This window comes from Sinocyclocheilus rhinocerous, unplaced genomic scaffold (genome assembly GCF_001515625.1).
Source record: "Sinocyclocheilus rhinocerous isolate Xijiao unplaced genomic scaffold, SAMN03320098_v1.1 scaffold993, whole genome shotgun sequence".
NCBI classification, from domain to species: Eukaryota; Metazoa; Chordata; class Actinopteri; order Cypriniformes; family Cyprinidae; genus Sinocyclocheilus; species Sinocyclocheilus rhinocerous.
Window position 1 is genome coordinate 2050857 of NW_015639771.1, and position 18999 is coordinate 2069855.

General features: G+C 35.8%; 2 protein-coding genes across 2 annotated transcripts in view; both read left to right on the forward strand.

The window, feature by feature from the left end:
• The window catches only part of LOC107751760 (WD repeat and HMG-box DNA-binding protein 1-like), a 16556-nt gene extending 12042 nt beyond the window's left edge, over positions 1-4514 (forward strand). Inside the window, exons 18-26 of the mRNA XM_016567527.1 lie at positions 47-178; positions 432-631; positions 998-1137; positions 1418-1474; positions 1743-1774; positions 1861-2028; positions 2337-2476; positions 3101-3236; positions 4044-4514. Of these exons, the coding sequence (XP_016423013.1) occupies positions 47-178; positions 432-631; positions 998-1137; positions 1418-1474; positions 1743-1774; positions 1861-2028; positions 2337-2476; positions 3101-3236; positions 4044-4205 (1167 nt within the window). The 3' untranslated portion in view covers positions 4206-4514. The remainder of the gene's footprint in view (positions 1-46; positions 179-431; positions 632-997; positions 1138-1417; positions 1475-1742; positions 1775-1860; positions 2029-2336; positions 2477-3100; positions 3237-4043) is intronic.
• A 747-nt stretch (positions 4515-5261) lies between these two features.
• LOC107751761 (GTP cyclohydrolase 1-like) lies at positions 5262-17859 on the forward strand. The gene is made up of 6 exons (XM_016567528.1): positions 5262-5750; positions 11298-11407; positions 14481-14536; positions 16127-16158; positions 16313-16397; positions 16789-17859. The coding sequence occupies exons 1-6, from the start codon at positions 5405-5407 to the stop codon at positions 16913-16915; spliced, it is 756 nt and encodes a 251-aa protein (XP_016423014.1). The 5' UTR covers positions 5262-5404; the 3' UTR covers positions 16916-17859.
• Positions 17860-18999: the final 1140 nt, after the last annotated feature.

Genomic DNA, 18999 nt, shown 5'->3' on the forward strand with positions numbered 1-18999 from the left:
ACTGAGTAACTGAATAAGACATTATTGCTCTGTTTATATTTTGTAGGAGCAGTACTGGCGGTCCATGCTCTTTCAAAACCACTATGGCTTTCTGTCATCCAATGGTTATGAAATTGACAGTGAGGGTCAGTCTCGGACTGAGAAAGAGCAGCAGGAACTGCTAATGAAGATGTTCGCTGTAAGTCATTCACGTGGCCAGAACAGGAAGTTAAAGCCCGGCTAAATTCAATCCCATATGCCTGGATTGAATTTCACCGTCTGATTTCTGTAAAACATTTCTGGAAGGTCATAAATCAAAACTCCGCTTTGACGCATTTGCGTCATTTTCTTGCATAGCTGGCACATTTGATCAGATTTGTTTTTATTTGAACTGTCCTTCTTGTTATCTCATAATTTTCTTTGCTGTTCGTTTTCTGTTTGTGTGGCGGCAGCTGTCGTGTAAACTGGAGCGAGAGTTCCGGTGTGTGGAGCTGGCTGAGATGATGACTCACAGCGTTGTGACGCTCGCCATCCGTTACGCATCTCGTTCCAGACGCATGGCACTGGCACAGAGACTCAGTGAACTCGCCCTGGAAAAAGCCAGTCAGTTTCAGGAGGAGGAGCAGGAAGAAGAAGAGCCAGCCTATCAGAGGTTAGCATAGAATTCTGGGTAATATTAATGAATAAATATGTTATTAATTAAATATCTATCTATCTATCTATCTATAGGCCTAGAAAAATCAAACTCTTGAAATCTTATGTTTTAAAAAGGTTAGGCTATATATTTCTATAGTGAATACTTTTTTGTAGTTATGCTCAGCTTTAAAATACATAATCTGCATTGCGAGTGCGATATCTTTAAAATTATTTTAAAAGTCCTTTCTGTAGTCCTTTTCAGTAGTCATAATGGAAATTGATTGACCAAAATGTGTGGGAACTCTGAATCAAATAACTTAAAAATGGTTGAAAATGGTAATGCAGGCATAGAGTATCATATGTTTTGTTTCTATACGTTTAGCCACACCGGTAGAGAATACAGAGGATCCAATCAGATGAGCAGAAGACAAGCACCAGTAGAGAATGGCTGTGAGGAGGAGGAAGAATATCCACAGGAAGAGCAAATGGATGCAGAAGAATCAACAGAGACCAGGAAACTAAGTAAATATGCTAGTTTTTCCTCCATGCTCGTACCTGAAAAGTACAGTGTATTAAAGTATATTAAAGCAAAAGCTCTTTGCATATCAGTTATATATTTCTTGATCTTTAAAATGAAAGCATTCTTTATTGACACACACTTATCTTTGCACATTACTTGTTTTCAGCACAAGTCTCAAATTCTGCAGTAGACACAACTATAAGATTATGCATTTTTTAAATTGAATTTGATTTTTTTGATTTTTTATCTGGTTTTTGATATGAACATATTTTGACTTTCCAGGTTTGAATCCCTTCAAAAAAGGAGGAAAATCACCTGAAAGGCCCTCTCCCAAACCAAGTGAGTTGAATATAAAAATAGAATATAAAGATTTCAGTAAATCGAGAAATCGAATATGAAAAAGTTAAACATGGAAAAACTAAAAAATTGGGGGAAAAAAGGAATTTGGCAGTTGAAGTTCAAATTGCAGCTTTGTATTTTTTCTACATTATTTCTTTAACTTATCTTTCAAATTGATTGCATTTTTCAAATGACTTTTTGAGTGGCACAAATGAGCCGCCATTATATATGAGTGTCTGCTGACAATGAAAATGCTTGTGTGTCACAGCGAGCAGAGAAGGGCGCGTGAACCCTTTTAAGGTTAGAATTGCACAAGTTTTAAAGAAATTAAGCTCCTTTTAAATTTTGTGTTTCAAGAATACTTGATAAACATTTTTAAATTGCAGGTGTCTGGAGCAGGAAAGTCATCAAGTTCACCAGCTGGTCAGCCCAGAACAACTAACGTTTTGGACAGCATGACTATGTCCAGCAGAAAACCTGCACCTCTCGGCGGCACATCAAAACCGGGCAAAGCCCCAGTCCTGAAGCCCCTGGCACCAAAACCCAAGTCCAAGGTACAGTGTGTTGCTCAAATACAAATGTTCTCCAGCCCTGCAGGGTCACACACCCTGTCTGACCCCATAAAACTCACTCTCAGCTCTGTCTGCCAGGGATGACCTGGTTATCTAGTATCCTTTCCTCCAGAATGTTTAGTTCTGATGGTAGAACATTTGTTCAGGTGAAATGTCAGAGGTGTTTCTATTGGAATATAAACAGCATTATGTTCTTTAGCCAGTGTGCTACACACAAAAATCCCATGTTGTATATAACAGATAATTACATGTTTTGAGTCAGTGTTAATTTGCTAGACCCTGTTTTTCAGACCCAGGCCACTCTGCTGCAGATGAGTGCCTCTAAAGGAAACCGTAAGAAACTGGAGGACAGCCAGTCAGAAGCAGAGAAAGTGAAACCGGCTCCTGCAGCTACACCTCCAGCATCAGCTGAGAATATTGAAAACAGAAAGTAAGAGAGATCTTACTTCTTTTATTGTAATTATGTAAGAACATCAAATTATTTTACTTTCAAAGCGAAAGTATTTCATCTCAGCAGTCATCATACTAATTATATCAAATTTAGGGATACACCATAAAAATTTAACTATTACTTTTGTAAATACCTTTATATATTAATATATGAGAGCAGTAGAGTAAATCTGTTCTTTTTTTTTTTTTAAAGACAAAAGCCTTAACCTCTTGGTAGTGCTGGTCTACATTTTACATGTCTAGGTGAAATCAGGTATACTATAAAATATAAGAACGCTTACCATTTTGCATAGATAAAGTGTCTGTTATTTGAATGAAAAACTTAGCAATGATACTGTTCCAACATTAATCAGATCATTGCTGATAATGTAACTCCATTATAAAATTAATTATAGTCAGTCATTATTATTTATAATCAGTATTTATTGTATCAATCCAAATGGTTTTTACCTGATGTCAATAATCTCAAAGTAGAATATTGGCTGATTAATCAGTTGTTCATTACTTGTGTTGGCTGACACCAGTATGTGATCACCTTTAAGTTGTCATTCATTTCAATGTTTTGTTTACTGTCTTGTCTGTAACTACAATTTACTTCCTTTAGGCCGAAAACTGGCTTTCAGCTGTGGCTTGAGGAGAATAGGAAGAGCATTCTCGCAGACAATCCTGACTTTGAGGAAATGGATGTTATCAAGGAAGGCATGGGGCGTTTCCGCACTCTCTCGGCAGAGGAAAGGCTGGTAAGACTTCTCATTCTTATTGGTGCATGTGACACATGCACATTTATCTTAAACAGTTTACTAATTACTTGAGAAAATTATTCAGTCTATTACTAAATTCAGGAAGGTTACCTAGGAATTTCCCTATTTCTGTTTTCTTGCACGTGTATTGGTTGTGTAACAGATTTCATTCATGCACTTTCTTTTTTTCTCTAGTTCAATTTCCTCTATTTTGTAAGTTGCTCCTAAAGCTCTAAGCCAGTTTATCCATGACAACACTGTTTATTAGCAAGTATCCTCCTGTTTTCTGATCTCCACTTACCTGTCTATGTGTGTGTGCTTTCCAAACACTCATGTTCTCCTGTATGAACAATCTGTTCGTGACCCTGCACCCACAGGGCCACTCAGTGCAGGCAGAATGACTCTTCACACACTCCAGCCTGGAGGGGGAATGGTTAGGACGCCTGTTTCTCTGGAAACCCCGGGCTGGGGGTGTGTGCTGCACTCATTGATCTTATGTTAATGACATGGGGGTGGCATCAGGCGCTGAAAGAGTGCGTTACAATGAAGAATGGCTTGCAGCGTGAGGGGGGAACGTGCAAAAAGGGCCCCGGTGCTCATATGTGAAATGGGTCCGGTGACTCATCATGGTTAAATGTTCGCTGCTTTTGTTTACACGAACCGTGAACAAATGTATCTTGGCTAGCGGTGGCGGTCGGTCAATTTTAATTACAATAACAGGCTTATTTGAATGATACCGTTTATTGCTTGTGTAATTTTGCAAGCATGTGCGTGAATGTACATAATTCCATCTTCTCTTTGATTCAGAACTGGACGGAGAGAGCAAAGGGCGACTCTGACCCCAAGAAACGAAAGCGCGAAGATGAAGGACAAGTAGATGAACAAATGGAGTCGGATGAGGGCAGCACCAAAAAGAAAAAGCCACTGGATACTTCTGCTAAACTCTCTGCGTTTGCATTTAACAAATAATAGTACTTACCATAAATTAGTTTAATGCTTATGTATTTTTACATTTTATTTTAATATTGATTTTGGGGAAAACCTTAATTTTTTTGTTTTTGTTTACTGTAATTCTCTGACCTCTCATTCTGTCACATAGACTGCCTGCTCATTTGTGATCCACTCGTTCTCAAGTTTGAGCTCTTTTGAAAGCACCTCTTCATTTGCATTTGAAATGCAGCAAAGTCTCTTTGTTAAGCAATTTGCAATATGGCAAGATGGTTAATAACTAGGTCTCTTATTCAAATCTAGTGAAATTCTGAATGCTTTGGATAAATTGTACATATGTTTTTGTGAAGTTTTGTACTGTATGTGAAATAAATAATCATAATAAAAGCTAAAATATTGAATTTTGAGCCTTGTGTGCCGTTTTCTTCTAAAGTTTAACTTATTCTAAGTTGAAAGTGTGTAATGTTGCTTGCACACCAGTGATGTAATGATGGGCATCCTTCAAATGTGAAGTGAATGGTTTTCAGAATCAGAATCAGAATCAGAATGAGCTTTATTGCCAGGTATGTTTACACATACGAGGAATTTGTTTTCGTGACAGAAGCTTCCACAGTGTAACAGAATGACAGTGACAGAACAAAAAACACAGATAATAAAAAATAGAACAAGTAAATAAGGAATACAAATATATACTTCTGATTTCTGATGTTCATCTGAGGTCACTGAACTTTGATTCTGCATTTTGAAATGAAACTGATCTGAACTGACAAGTTACCAGCTGTACAACCTTTAGGTTGCATAGTGCATTTCACTTCAGAAACACTGCTTTTATTTTTAATCATAAGAACAACATCACCCAAAGGTCTTGTCAATCCCCTTCGGTGGGTTGATCTGCCCCAAGACATCACTTATAATGTGAATAAGAGATTTCATCTTCTTACTAGACAGGTGGCCTGACGCAAGCACGTCTCTCGGCCAATAGCAATCTGGCTCCGTGACGCGGTCGCGCCTGGCGACCAATAGGAACGCGCAGGGATTAGCCAATGTTTATAAAACCCTCGACTGTCCCTGCGGGACTGAGCGCTGAGTTGAGTTTGACAAGAGTATCGTCACCGTTGAACTTCACACAAGTTTGTCTGTTACTCCTTAAACTGTATTGAAAACAGGTAGTAGTACTAAAACCGACTTTGAGGAACCCAAGCTGTCACTTTCAGGTAATCATGGAGCGCTCCAAACAGAAACAAATGAATCAAAATGAAAATGAAACAGATTCCGTGATCAATGGGCACTTTGACGGACGGATGAAGATTCCCGGATGGAGCGCCGGTGGTGCCGCCGGGAACCCGAGCACCGTGCCGTCCTCCAGCGTGATGGAGAGCTGGCGGGAAGAACGCACTCGCAGTCTGGAAGACAATGAAATGAGCCTGCCGAGCATCGCCGCGGCTTATACCACGATTCTCAGGGGTCTCGGGGAAGATCCGCAGCGGCAGGGGCTCCTCAAAACTCCGTGGAGAGCCGCCACTGCCATGCAGTTCTTCACCAAGGGTTATCAGGAAAAAATCATCGGTGAGTTGCATAAATGTATGACAGCTGATATGGCGTTTATTTATACGTTATTTTAAGCATATTGCAAGCTTAAGTTAACCTGAAATGCCACGCTGTCTCTGAAAAACCTTCGAGGCGAAAATTTAGCTAAACATTTGAAATAAACATGCTATAAACGGGATTTTAGTTAGTGTTTTTTTAAATTAACTTTCTTTTTTACATAATATAACAAAAAGTTGGGTTGTAAAAGTTGTAGTTAATCCAAAAGTGAAAATTCTGTCATCATTTACTTGTCTAAACTTTTATGACTTTCTTCTTTGAAACACAAACAGAGACTGTCTTGGTCTGTTTATTAAGGACAATGAATGGTCACTGAAGATGTCAAGCCTCAAAAAGGACTCAAAATCACCTTAAAATGGGCCAAAAAGTCCAAAGGACCCCAAAGAACTAAATCCTAAGTCTTCACCGTTTTATAGTGATTGTGTGAGGCTGATATTTAAGTTTTATTCACAGATAATATTATCACCCATGGTATTCTCAAGAGTAGATTGAGGAATGAATGATTCATTGATTCAGATTTGTCAGGTTTTTAGTAGGTTGATTTAGCTAATAAAAGTTGTAGTTAATCCAAAAGTGAAAATTCTGTCATCATTTACTTTCTTCTTTGAAACACAAACAGAGACTGCCTTGGTCTGTTTATTAAGGACAATGAATGGTCACTGAAGATGTCAAGCCTCAAAAAGGACTCAAAATCACCTTAAAATGGGCCAAAAAGTCTAAAGGACCCCAAAGAACTAAATCCTAAGGCTTCACCGTTTTATAGTGATTGTGTGAGGCTGATATTTAAGTTTTATTCACAGATAATATTATCACCCATGGTATTCTCAAGAGTAGATTGAGGAATGAATGATTCATTGATTCAGATTTGTCAGGTTTTTATTAGGTTGATTTAGCTAAAAAAATGGTCTGAATGATTTGTTCATGACTCACTGATCTGGATCTAGTCAAGGTTAACATGGTTAGTGAATAACTTAAATGTTACTAGAAGAATATCAGTGAAAACTTGGGTCTGTAACACAAAACTGTCATATGTAATCAGAAGATTTAGATTAATGCACAAGTTGTGTAGAACACTTTTCTGGTGAAATCTAATCTTTACATCTATGTCATTACATTGAAATTCAAAGATCGACCAGGAGATTCTTCGAAATCATGTTATATATTTTCACAATCATATATGTATTTTCAACACACTCTCATGTCACTTCACTCTCTTTTAAATTGTGGCTAATTCGTATTAGTATGATCGCATTCATACGTTTTCAGATCTCCTGATCTCCTTTTCTGTTCAAAACACATCGTATGAATTCATACAAAATTGACACCTTTTAAAATAGTTAAATTTTCTCATCAGATCAGGTTGGTATTTTGGAGTTGTTGTGACCTAATTATGATACAGAGAATTTTATAGCCCACAAACCATTCATCTTTTACTTTATGCATTGTCAAGCATTTCAGGTTAAAAGTATTTCCTCAAACACTTCCATGTGCCATCAGTTTGATTAACTGGATCAACAGGTACTCCACCTCAATGCGAAGGTTTATCTTGCATAATTGTTCACTGGTCACTCTCAGGCTGCTGTCTAAGTGGTTGAGCCAGGGTGCTGCCTGCATCACCACAACAGCACATCTGGACTTGGTTTGTGTAGCATTTTTAGGGCCCATGCATATGGAATGTATTAATGTTGCTTTTCTACACCAAAACACTTTGTTAAAGCATACTGTCCTCGATGACCTCACAGCACTTACATATGCATCGCTTGAACATGGTCCACAGTTCACAGATGGTATAACATGCAGTGTCACTGTGAAGCGTGCATTTGATAAGAAATTTCTAGAGGAAGGCCTTTCTTCAATGGGATTGGCTGAAGTTTGCACCACCCCTGCAGTTTCTTAAAATGTTCTGAAGTATGTGTCTCCCACAGAAAGACATTTGAAGTGTTGAAGGAAACAGTTTAGGGATCTCAGTGGGTTTGTGTGAGGCTGTGTTTTTGGGTTTTTGTGAGTTTTATGGGTGATGGTTGACTCATTGGTTAATGCAAGAAAAGGAAGCTGATGGTACATAGTAAGTGCTTGAATGACGAAGGTCCACCTAGATCTCACTTGATGTCACAGTATATTCACCTCTGGGTTATAACTGTGCTAGGGCTGAAATTACAACTGAGCTAGGGCTGAAATCTAGATCTAGATATTTTGGCTTGCAATACCTTTTGAATCAGAAGGAATCAGAATCAGAAAGAGCTTTTTTGCCAAGTATGTTTGCACATACAAGTAATTTGTTCTGGTGACAGAATCTTCCAGTACATAGTGACAACAACCACAACAACACACAGATAATAAGAAATAAAGATAAGTGAATAAAATACACATGTGTATATATATATATATATATAGAAATAGACAAAAATTGTATGTACAGTTGTGGTATTTGGCATGCAATATTTATCTCATTCTCAATGTTATTCAGTAATTACAGCAATTGTAGACAAATAGATTCAAAATGTCTACGTTAAGCAGTCAAATTTAACAGGAATCTAGTTTCAAATAATTCAGGTTTGGTTTTTACACTAACTGAACACAGAGGAAAAAATATTATTAATAATTCAAATAAATATACACCAATACAACAACATGCATCAATGTTTACTTACATATATTTTATGAAAATATTTTAATACATAATTGGTTAGCATCACACTGGAGGTTAGGAATATCAGTGAATAACCTAAATATAACTAGAAGACAATGAAAGCTTAAAGGGTTAGTTCACCCAAAAATGAAAATTCTGTCATTAATTACTCTCCCTCGTGTTGTTGCAAACCCGTAAGACCTTCGTTCATCTTCGGAACACAATTTAAGATATTTTTGATGAAATCTGAGGGCTCTCTGATCCTCCCATAGACAGCAAGGTAACTACCACGTTCAAGGTCCAGAAAAGTACCAAGATGATCGACAAAGTAGTCCGTGTGACATCAGTGGTTCAACTGTAAAGTTACGAAGCTACGAGAATACTTTTTTGCGCAAAGAAAACAAAAATAACGACTTTATTCCACATTTTCGTCTCGCGTCATGATACTGTCGTGAACGCGCGTCCACAAGTGATGCAGTAGAGACGAAAATGTGGAATAAAGTACTTTTTTTTGTTTTCTTTGTGCAAAAAAAGTATTCTCGTAGATTCGTAACTATGAGAATAGTAGTTACTAATATTTTAATAGTTTAAAATATTCAGGTATGGTTTTTACACTAACTAAAGAAAAAAAAGAAAGAAAAACAATAAGAAGTTATATAATAATAATAACTTTTATTATTTACCAGTATTACAACAAGCAGCAATGTTTACTTATAATATGTACGTATGTAAAAATGTCACACACCTGTAAATAATTTTAGGTGATTATGCAAATAAATAGTTTTTTTGCTACTGTTTTTGCACCATTTTACCATTTTGAGTTTTAAAAAGGATGCTTATGAAACATTTGTCTTAATGCTCAGTTACTCACGAGTCACAGACACTGGTAAAGGAAGGAAGGATTGTGAAATTAGAGAATTATTATAATATTATTATAACGCATTATATCATTACGTTTCTTATACTTTATGGTTTTGTTGTGGTCTCATGTCACATAAAACCATTCAAGATCATAGAGACGAGTGATATTGCTTAATTTACAGCATTTAAGCAGCTCAGTATGGTCTCTTTTCTATATTACTCATCATTACGCTCCATTGTCCCCTGCCCCCACTGGCTGGATGGATGCCTGTCTCTTATTTAAACGATGGAGAACAAGCCAAACCCTCAGCAGCAGTAACATTACCCTTAACCAGAGCTCTGCTGGTTGACATCTTCACAATTTCAATGGGTTTCTATGGTTACTTATTGTATTCCAAGTGTATATTTGCTTAGTGTGTAAGCAGGTTTGTGTTTAATTGAGTGTGTGTGATGGTGGCAGCGAGGCTGAAAGATGACTTCAGGGAGATGCTGATTTGATTTCCTGTTCTTTTTTGTCAGTGCCACCGTCATACGTGAGACCTTTCCGTGTGTTGTTCCTGTGCATTTGAAAGCAGCTGTTTGTTTAGGACGAGCCTGATGACAGTTCTCTCGTAACAGCTGCTGCCCTCAGGTTAAATTCAACAGAGACTGATGCTCAGATCAGCTGCAGCATTTACACAACACTGCATGCATATATATAGTGTGCTCGGTTTCTGAAAAGCATGCTGGTTAGTCACCAAGCAGAACAGTGAAAAGACAAGAATCTGTTTAAATATTAACAAAAGTCTTTCCTAGTTCTGGGAACCATGAGACAACATCAGAAAAACTTGTTAAATCACCTTTATGAGGGATACTATCAATTTGTCAGTAGTGTTTGCATAACTATTGTTACTATTGCTCATGATAATTTTTAACAAACCCTTAACCTTTAGTTAAACTTTAGCACATTATTTGTCCAGAATGTTTTTTTGTTTTTTTTGCCACAGCAATGAATGTTACCTCAAATAATGCAGATTTCTATGTGATCTGATAACTGGGATAATTGTGTAGCATAGATTTCTATCACATTTTGCCATCCAAATTAGAATGAAATAAGGAAAAATGTAAGTGTTTGTTTAAGTCATAATCTGGCAGGGAGTAAATAATAAAGAAAAACTAATGTTGTAAAGTACATAAAGATAGTCAAAGGTCTCACTTCATACATAATAATGGAGGCTTGTGGGTTTAATCAGTGCATTATATATTATATTATATTGATATATTATAAATATAATAATATATATTTTATAATATTTAATTAAATAATTATATAAACATTATCAATATCTACACATTTAAGTAAATGATATGGGACTATTTTAATTTCTATTTTCATATTTTATACAATTAAAAAAACATGAACAGAACATAAATAAATCATTAAATCACAATTATTTGTGACAATTAATTAAAACTGATGATTGTGACAGGCCTATAGCGACCAGAATATCATAGAGACTGTTTTGAGATCTATAACACCTTAGCAACACCCTGACAACCACCCACAACACCCTGCCAGCATGATGAGGAGTTTTGCATGGGCAAACACTGCTCAGTTTTTCAGAAAATGTAAAAAAATTAGTTGGGATACACCTGTCGCTGAAGTAAAACAGCCTGAAAATCGATTGCTTTCTGCCTTCACATAGTGACTACACAAAAGTGGCAACAACACATATGAGAGTCACATCTCAACAAGCCCCTGAAGCCCCGCCAGCAGTTTGCCATGTTTCCACGGAAACCTACCCCAAGATAGGCGGCCAGGAAATTAAAAAGCCCCACAAGAAAAGACAGTGCATTTCCACTAGATAAAACAGGATATGTTTGAACAATGATTTGAGCTAAGATAAATAACACAGGGCCACAACAGGAAGAGTGTGCGGGGTGAAATATAATGATTTCATGATGTCATCAGGTGTCATATCACTCACCTGACGGTGACCAGTCTGATCTTATTGGTTTGTTGTTGTGCCTCCTTGCAGATGTCCTGAATGACGCAATCTTTGATGAAGACCATGACGAGATGGTGATCGTGAAGGATATTGACATGTTTTCCATGTGTGAACACCATTTAGTTCCCATTTTTGGCCGGGTAAGACTAATCCTTTTACCCTCATTAACAGCAACATTCATGTCACCTTTGCAGTGCAGATTTTATGACCATATTTAAGAGACAAAACCTCTGTGGTGGATACTTAGTTTTAAAAAGTAATTTGTCACAGCACTACCCTATTGTATAAGGGTTTAGCAGTCTTTATTTATTTTTATTCTTAATTAAAGTTTATACATTTTTCTTCAAGTTTAAAATTTTAGTTTATTATTAATTAATTTTAAAAAAAAATTAATTTTTAAAATCATTTTAAATGAATAATTTTAAATTTAAATTGTTTTTATTTTTTAAGTTTATTTATTATTACTTTTTATTTTTATTTTTCATTTATTTCCAAAAATAACAAAATGTATAGAAATTATAGAATGATATAAATTATTCTTAAGACAAAGAAATTAAGCCTATATATTTCTGGACTATATATTTTTTGCATTGTGACATTATTTTTATGAAGCCAAATTTTTTTTATTCTCATTACTGTAATGTGGTATATTATTGAAGTTAATATCTGTAAAGTATTGTTGCTCAAGTAAGTAGTGTTTTAAGTCAATGTATGCTGACTTTAAACAGGATGATTTTTATTGATGAATTACATTAATGAGAATTTGGTGGCAAATGTGCTTCATTATCATGAAAATAAGATTTTTAAAAAATGGCTTTATTTACTTTTTTTTAATTAAATATGTCTTGTGATTGTGGGGTGAAATATGCCTTGTACATTTCTTTGTGAGATTCACTCACATAACAGCAACATTCCAGGATTTCTGATGCACCTGGAAAAAAAAGAAAGTTGATATGTAATCTGTCAATAACCAAGTTAATTAGCTATAATTAAATCTAGAAGGTAACAAGGACAAGCTGGAATATTGGGTCTGAGATCCACTCAAAAACAATGCCCACTCTTAATCCTCCAGGTTTGACATTTAGCACCTCCCTCCAGCTCATAGCACTGCAGGTGTCTGCCATTTAAAACAAAAGAGACACCGTCGATACTGTCACGGCTCAAATGGCTGCTGATGATAGACTGAGCCATTGATCAAGCGCACTGAATGTTTTTTTTTCCGCCACTTGCAATTTTGTTTGTCAGATGCTGTTGGAGGGCCGTCGTTTCCGCTGCGTCCCCCGCTGCGTCTCCCGCTGATAGCTCCCTGTCGTCATCGGCGCGGCCCCTTATCCCTTCTCATCTATTTACCTCACCACTCGCCGCATCTGCAACAAGATAATGACGCAACAATTTCTTTCAGAGAGGCGTGCGCCCGTTCTCTTTCATTTTTGGCCCTCTTGCTTGCGCTTCAGCATCCACCGTCCCCATGATTGTCCACACAACACTGTTAGTGTCCATCACGAACACCGAGCCGAACAGGTGCGCTTTCTTTTACACTTGAAACATATCTACCATACAGTCGCCACATTTCTTGCCTGTTGGTCTAAAGTGGATTAAGTTGAAAAAAGCACTTTGCTCATTTCCCAGGTGCTCTGTCGTTGTCGGTAAAGCTCGATTGATGGTTTTGAAGGATGTTGAGTGAAGTTTGGCGGCCCTGAAAGAAGGCCAACAGGGTTTAGTGACGTGCAGGATTATCGCATCAGAACAGAGAGCAGAAGAGGAAAAAAAGAAAATCCTCGCATGTCTATTGATGCTGCCCTTTCTCTGAGCTGTTTCATCAAATTGTTGGTGACATTTGAGTTGGACGGTGGAGAGGAGGTTAGGTTGGGGGAGCTGTCAGATGTGCAGTCACTTCCGAACATATGCACAGATACGGCTCTCTGCATCTTTAACTTCTTGTCTGCTGCTGTGCCATGTAGGGCTGCTCGATTATGGCAAAAATCATAATTTTTTTGGCTAATATTGAAATCATGGTTATTTACTGTAACACGATTAGGAGTGGGCGAAATGACCAAAAACATTTATTTCACAACAGTGATATATATATGTATATATGTATGTGCGTGTACATATGCATATATGTGTATAGTATTTTGCTGGAAATAAGGTTGCTATGATATCAAAATTTTAGATACCAGTGAAACTTCACAATTCTTGATGCCAGTTTCAGTACAACAGCAATACTAATACTAGGCTAATTTAAATGAACAAAATAAAAAAGTCCTTAATCAATTATTGAAGAAAAGTATACAGTCAGTAATGAAATAAAACCAAAGAATAAAATTGCAAACAATAAGACAAATACAATAAAAAGAAAAAAATTATTAATGAAATAAAGAATACAAGTCTTTTTAAAAACTGAAATTGAACAATCAAATGTAAAAATAAAACATAGTCTTCACTATATGAATTAAATATAGAGTACATTGATCCTTATTAAAGCTACTATAGCTATTCAGTCAAGAGCAGTGAGTGATTTTTTTCTTATCTTTTTTTTCCCCTGTTCTTGTTCACTTGTTCTCCTCAGACAGCAGCACGAATAAATTGGGCTGCTGTCACTTTGAGACATAATGCTAAAATATTACATATAGGATCTAATATACTGACACGCATCTGATTTGCTCCCAACTGTTTACAAAACTGACTGTATTTTTATGAGGACTCACCAATACGTGCATTTTGCCATATTTTTGTGTGTATTTGACCATTTAGTCACGCACCCGTAGCCCAAGTGTAATTCGCTTGACCTTGTTTTTGCTCGATCTCGGAGAGTGCACACAGAAAGCCCCTCTTTTGCAGTTTTGCAACTCTTTTTAATATCAAGCATGTCATGCAGTAGACTGCATATTATGACAGTCACGTTACATAATTGGACATTACGTTTGGGCTTTTAATGAGGCGTGAAAGCACACCGCTTTCCATTCCAAGGAATGGAATATGACCCAATAATCATTTTATTTCAACTATCTTTCATAATCATTGGAAGCCAAAATCGAAATCAAAACTAAAATCTGCACAGCCCTCGTGCCATGTAGCTTGCTAGTGCCGGTGTCCAGTTTTGCACAGGGCAGGCAAAGGCTTACATTTTGTTGTGGAAGTATTGTGTATATAACTCCCATGTTTTGCAGTTCTGTCTTTCTGTTGTCAGTTAATGTGTTGTGTTTTGCACAGGTGCACATAGGTTACCTTCCAAACAAGAGGGTTCTTGGTCTGAGTAAATTAGCAAGGTAGGCAAAATGCATCCAGGTTTCTCATACACATATGAAAGTCCAATCTATTTCAGTGATTTTTATTTATATTGTGTGTTCATTTACATCTTTTGTGTTTTCACAAACAGTGGCCCCAAAACGTATTTGGGCACTTAAATCACTTCCATCTTTCCCAGTCTATCTAACTGTCATTACATTAGATAACAAAATACAGTCCTACATCACATTAACTATGGACGTGTTCTACTAATGTTTGACCACCAGAAAGTGTCCAAATAATTTTTGGCTTTATTTGTTGAACAATACATTTTATAAACTTTTTAAAATCATTTTTTCATTTTTTTTTTTCAATTAAAATGGGGTATATGGGATCAGTATGCTTTTCTTGAAAGAAAGAAATTAATAGTTTTTTTCATTAAAATACAAAGCAGTTATTTTAAATTCTAATCAAATTTGACAAAAGTTTCACTGTATTTTTGATCAAATAAATGCATTTTTTGTGGAGTGTTTTTGCTTGAATATTTCTTGTGGTATCCTTTAAAATAAATTTTAGATTTTGTTATATAATGAGGTGATTTTATGTTTTAATGATGCAGACAGTATTGAATCTTAATGGATTCCTTCACGAGTGTGCAAATTTATCCTGCCACAAAGCAGCTTTTCTTTTTTTTTCAGTAAATTCAACAGTATTTGCTTGAGTAAAGTGGATTAATGGCTCTCTTTCCCTCAGGGGTGTTTGTCTGTGAAATCAAGATGCACACGCCTGTGTGTGTGTGTTTGAAACAGTGAAAGTGTAAGGGTCTGTAAGAGGATTAGACACAATGTGTGAGTGACAAAGAGAAGCTTGATCCAAGCTGACCCCAATACCTGTGGCATAGCCATTCACTATGTACCAACCGTAATACTGCACTCCACTAATGAAGACATGACAACAGCAGTCACGAACTGTAGCTCTCAGCAGTGCCACACACTTAATCACACACACACACACACACTCAGAGGTGCATTTCTGATTTCTAAAATTTGTTATTGTTCCTTTTTTTTTAATAGCTGTAGTCATGACAAGGTCCGAGTGGCACAGAGACTGACTTTTCTAGTCATCATTATCTGTGAAAAGGATTTGTGTGTGTGTGTTTGTTCTATTCTTATTAATATTAAATAGTTATCAATGTTGAAAACAGTTGTACTGCCTATTATTTTTGTGGAAACTGATAAAAAAACATTTTCAGATTAGAAAGTTCAAAAGAATAGGATTTTTTAAATAAAAATCTTTTGTAACATCATTAATGTGTTTACTATAAGTTCTGATCGATTTAACACATCCTTGCTGAATAAAAAGTAATTTCTTTAAAAAGTTTTACTGACCCCAAACTTTAGAATGGTAGTAAATTCCAATTATTATGTTCCAATCATTATATTACAGATATTTATATATTTTTATATAAATACACATATTTTTAATTAAGAACTTTGATCGATTGCCAAGTGTCTTAATTGAGTGTGAATGAATCCCTGAGCAATGAAGTTTTATCAAAGCACCATCACATATGGAGGTATAATGTGTATAAATCTAGCTTAATTATTAACTATGCTTTTGTTTTGCACCAGGATCGTTGAGATATATAGCAGGAGATTGCAAGGTAATGGTCTTTTTTTTTTTTCCTCAAACAAACAGTTCTAGCATGTAACAATATTTATATTCCTTCAAAATCCTTGTTTGTTTCACTAATAACTTGAAAACTTAGTGTTGAAATGTTCTCAGTAGTTCTGGTCTGTCTGCTTGTCTTATTTCAGTTCAGGAGCGTCTAACCAAACAGATTGCAGTCGCTATCACTGAAGCGTTACAGCCCGCTGGTGTTGGGGTGGTCATTGAAGCAACGTATGTCAAATTCAAGTTAAACTTTTTAATTACAATATAATGCTAAGAATGACCAAATACGAAGTTTTATTTCTTCTATTTACTGTTCTCTGGTTACAAGTTAAAATTTATTTATTTTTATTATTTTGTTTTATTTCATTTACAATGTAATGTATTTCTTTTCTTTAGTGTTCTCCAGTCACAAGTTAGATTTTATTATTTAATTTAATTTAGTTTTACAATGTAATTAGCATGAACAATACTCAAGATTTATTGTATTTTATTTTATTTTATTTTTTTACAATGCAATAAGTATGGACAATCCGCAAAATGTTATTTATTTATTGATTTATTCAATGTAATTAGTATGAGCAATCCTCAAGATGTATTTCTTCTCTTTGGTCTTCTTCAGTCACATGTGTATGGTTATGCGAGGTGTCCAGAAGATGAACAGCAAGACTGTGACCAGCACCATGCTAGGCGTTTTCCGCGAGGACCCCAAGACACGAGACGAGTTCCTGACCCTGATCCGGAGCTGAGAGTGTCTGTGTTCGCTCTCCACTGCCAAAACACTCTGACCAGCCCTCTTCTCAAACGCCTCCCTGGATCGAAGGAGTCATCTCTGGTTCTGCGTCCGGACGAGGCACTGCTGCTGTGTAACATAGTGTCCCCACCCGCCTCTGGCATGGTCACATCGGTAACACCTTCTCTTCTGTATCACGTGTGTGTGTGTGTTGTGCACGTTTAGTCAGTAGAGCTGTGGGAGCCTCTATTGACGGGACTGTGGCTATTACTGTTATATGGAAGCATTGTGTTTTGAAGGACGTCCTAGATTAGCACAATTTGACCTCTCTAAACTGACAAAATTTGTTTATATCTCTTTCCGGTTGTGTCACATTTGCGCTCTATTAAACGCAATTGAGTTGATACGCAACAAAGTGGCTTTATTTTCACGCTTCTGAACAGGGAGGTGCATGTCATTCTGAATATTCCAATATTTTACTGTTTGAACTACATAAAAGTACTGTTGAGGAACAATGGTACGGTAATGGTAATGAATATAACCACTAAATGATTACCAATATTATTCATACACCTTGATATTTACAAGATTATTATGATATTATAATGGTACATGTCCAAAAAAAAAAAACTAGTATTACAAAGCACCACTTTTTATAAGTGAATTAATCCAGACTGGTTTTATTGTTGTTTTACTATGTGCTGAAAATGTATTATGGCTACGCTGTCTTATAATGTAATATTTAATATAATGTATGTGTCCTGTGCATCAGTCAGTAATTGTGCCCAGACCCAAAGTATCATCTGCTCTTGAAAGGATAGTTCATCCAAAAATGAAACGTGTCCATATTTACTCACCCTCATGTTATCCAAACATGTTTGTGCCTTAACCCTGATATATTACATATTACATACAAGTTACATATTTGTGTTTTTTGTTGAGTATTATATTTGATACATCCGGCTTTTATGGCTCATATGTGACCCTGGACCACAAAACCAGTCATAATTGTAAATTTTTTCGAAATTGAGATTTATACATCATCTGAAATCTGAATAAATAAGCTTTCCATTGATGTATGGCTTGTTAGGATAGGACAATATTTGGTCGAGATATAACTAATTGAAAATCTGGAATCTGAGGGTGCAAAAAAAATCTAAATATTGAGCTGGTTTTGTGGTCCAGGGTCACATATAGTATAATATAGGAAAATATGTAATAAATAAATAAATAAAAACCCTCAATTTTATTCCGAGGCCCAAATTGAGTGAAAATATGCAATTTAGTGCAGTTGCTGTTAATATTAAGACCGTTTTTGCATTATTACATGACTTTTAAGACAGTTTAAGCAAATTACCCTCACAAATTCACCTTATTGTAATGTTACAAATAAATGTTTTACAATTTAAATGAACAATTTTTATCATGTTACCCAGTAAGATGATAGAGGGTGATTTTATGGAGTTTATATTCAAGGAGGAAAAAACATCAGAAGTCCAGACTGAGTGAAAATATGCGGTTTGGTGCAGTTTCAGATAATTATATGGCCAAAAAGTAAGCTGAAATTCTGATGATTTGTAGTGTAAATCAATGAGATCTTATAGTAGATGGCTTGCATACCTTGCATGCATATAAATATCTGTTGTCACTTTGTATAGTATTTCCCAAAAATGTCTTTGTAAAATGATATTTAAATTATTATTTTATTATCAAAGCTCTGTAGTTGTAAAACATATAATGCAATGCGATCCAATGATGATAAAGAGACGTATAAATAAATGTTGCTCAAAAGCCTGATGTATCATAATTAATAATCAAATTTTAATATGATTTTTCATATTATATTATTGCATGGATAAGCAATTAAACCTAAGTTGCTTCAGTCCAGTATGTGATTATCTTGAAAAATTACTAGCAATTTTAAATGTATTCTTACATTTACTTTATAAAAATGAGTAAATATTTCACAGCAAAAAGACACGATGTACCACAACCTGAAGGGGGACAGTGTTACAATTATCAGACAATTCATTGTATGGACAAAAACGGCCATTCTTCAGTTATCTTCTTTTGTGTTAAGCAGAAGAAAGACAGTCATAC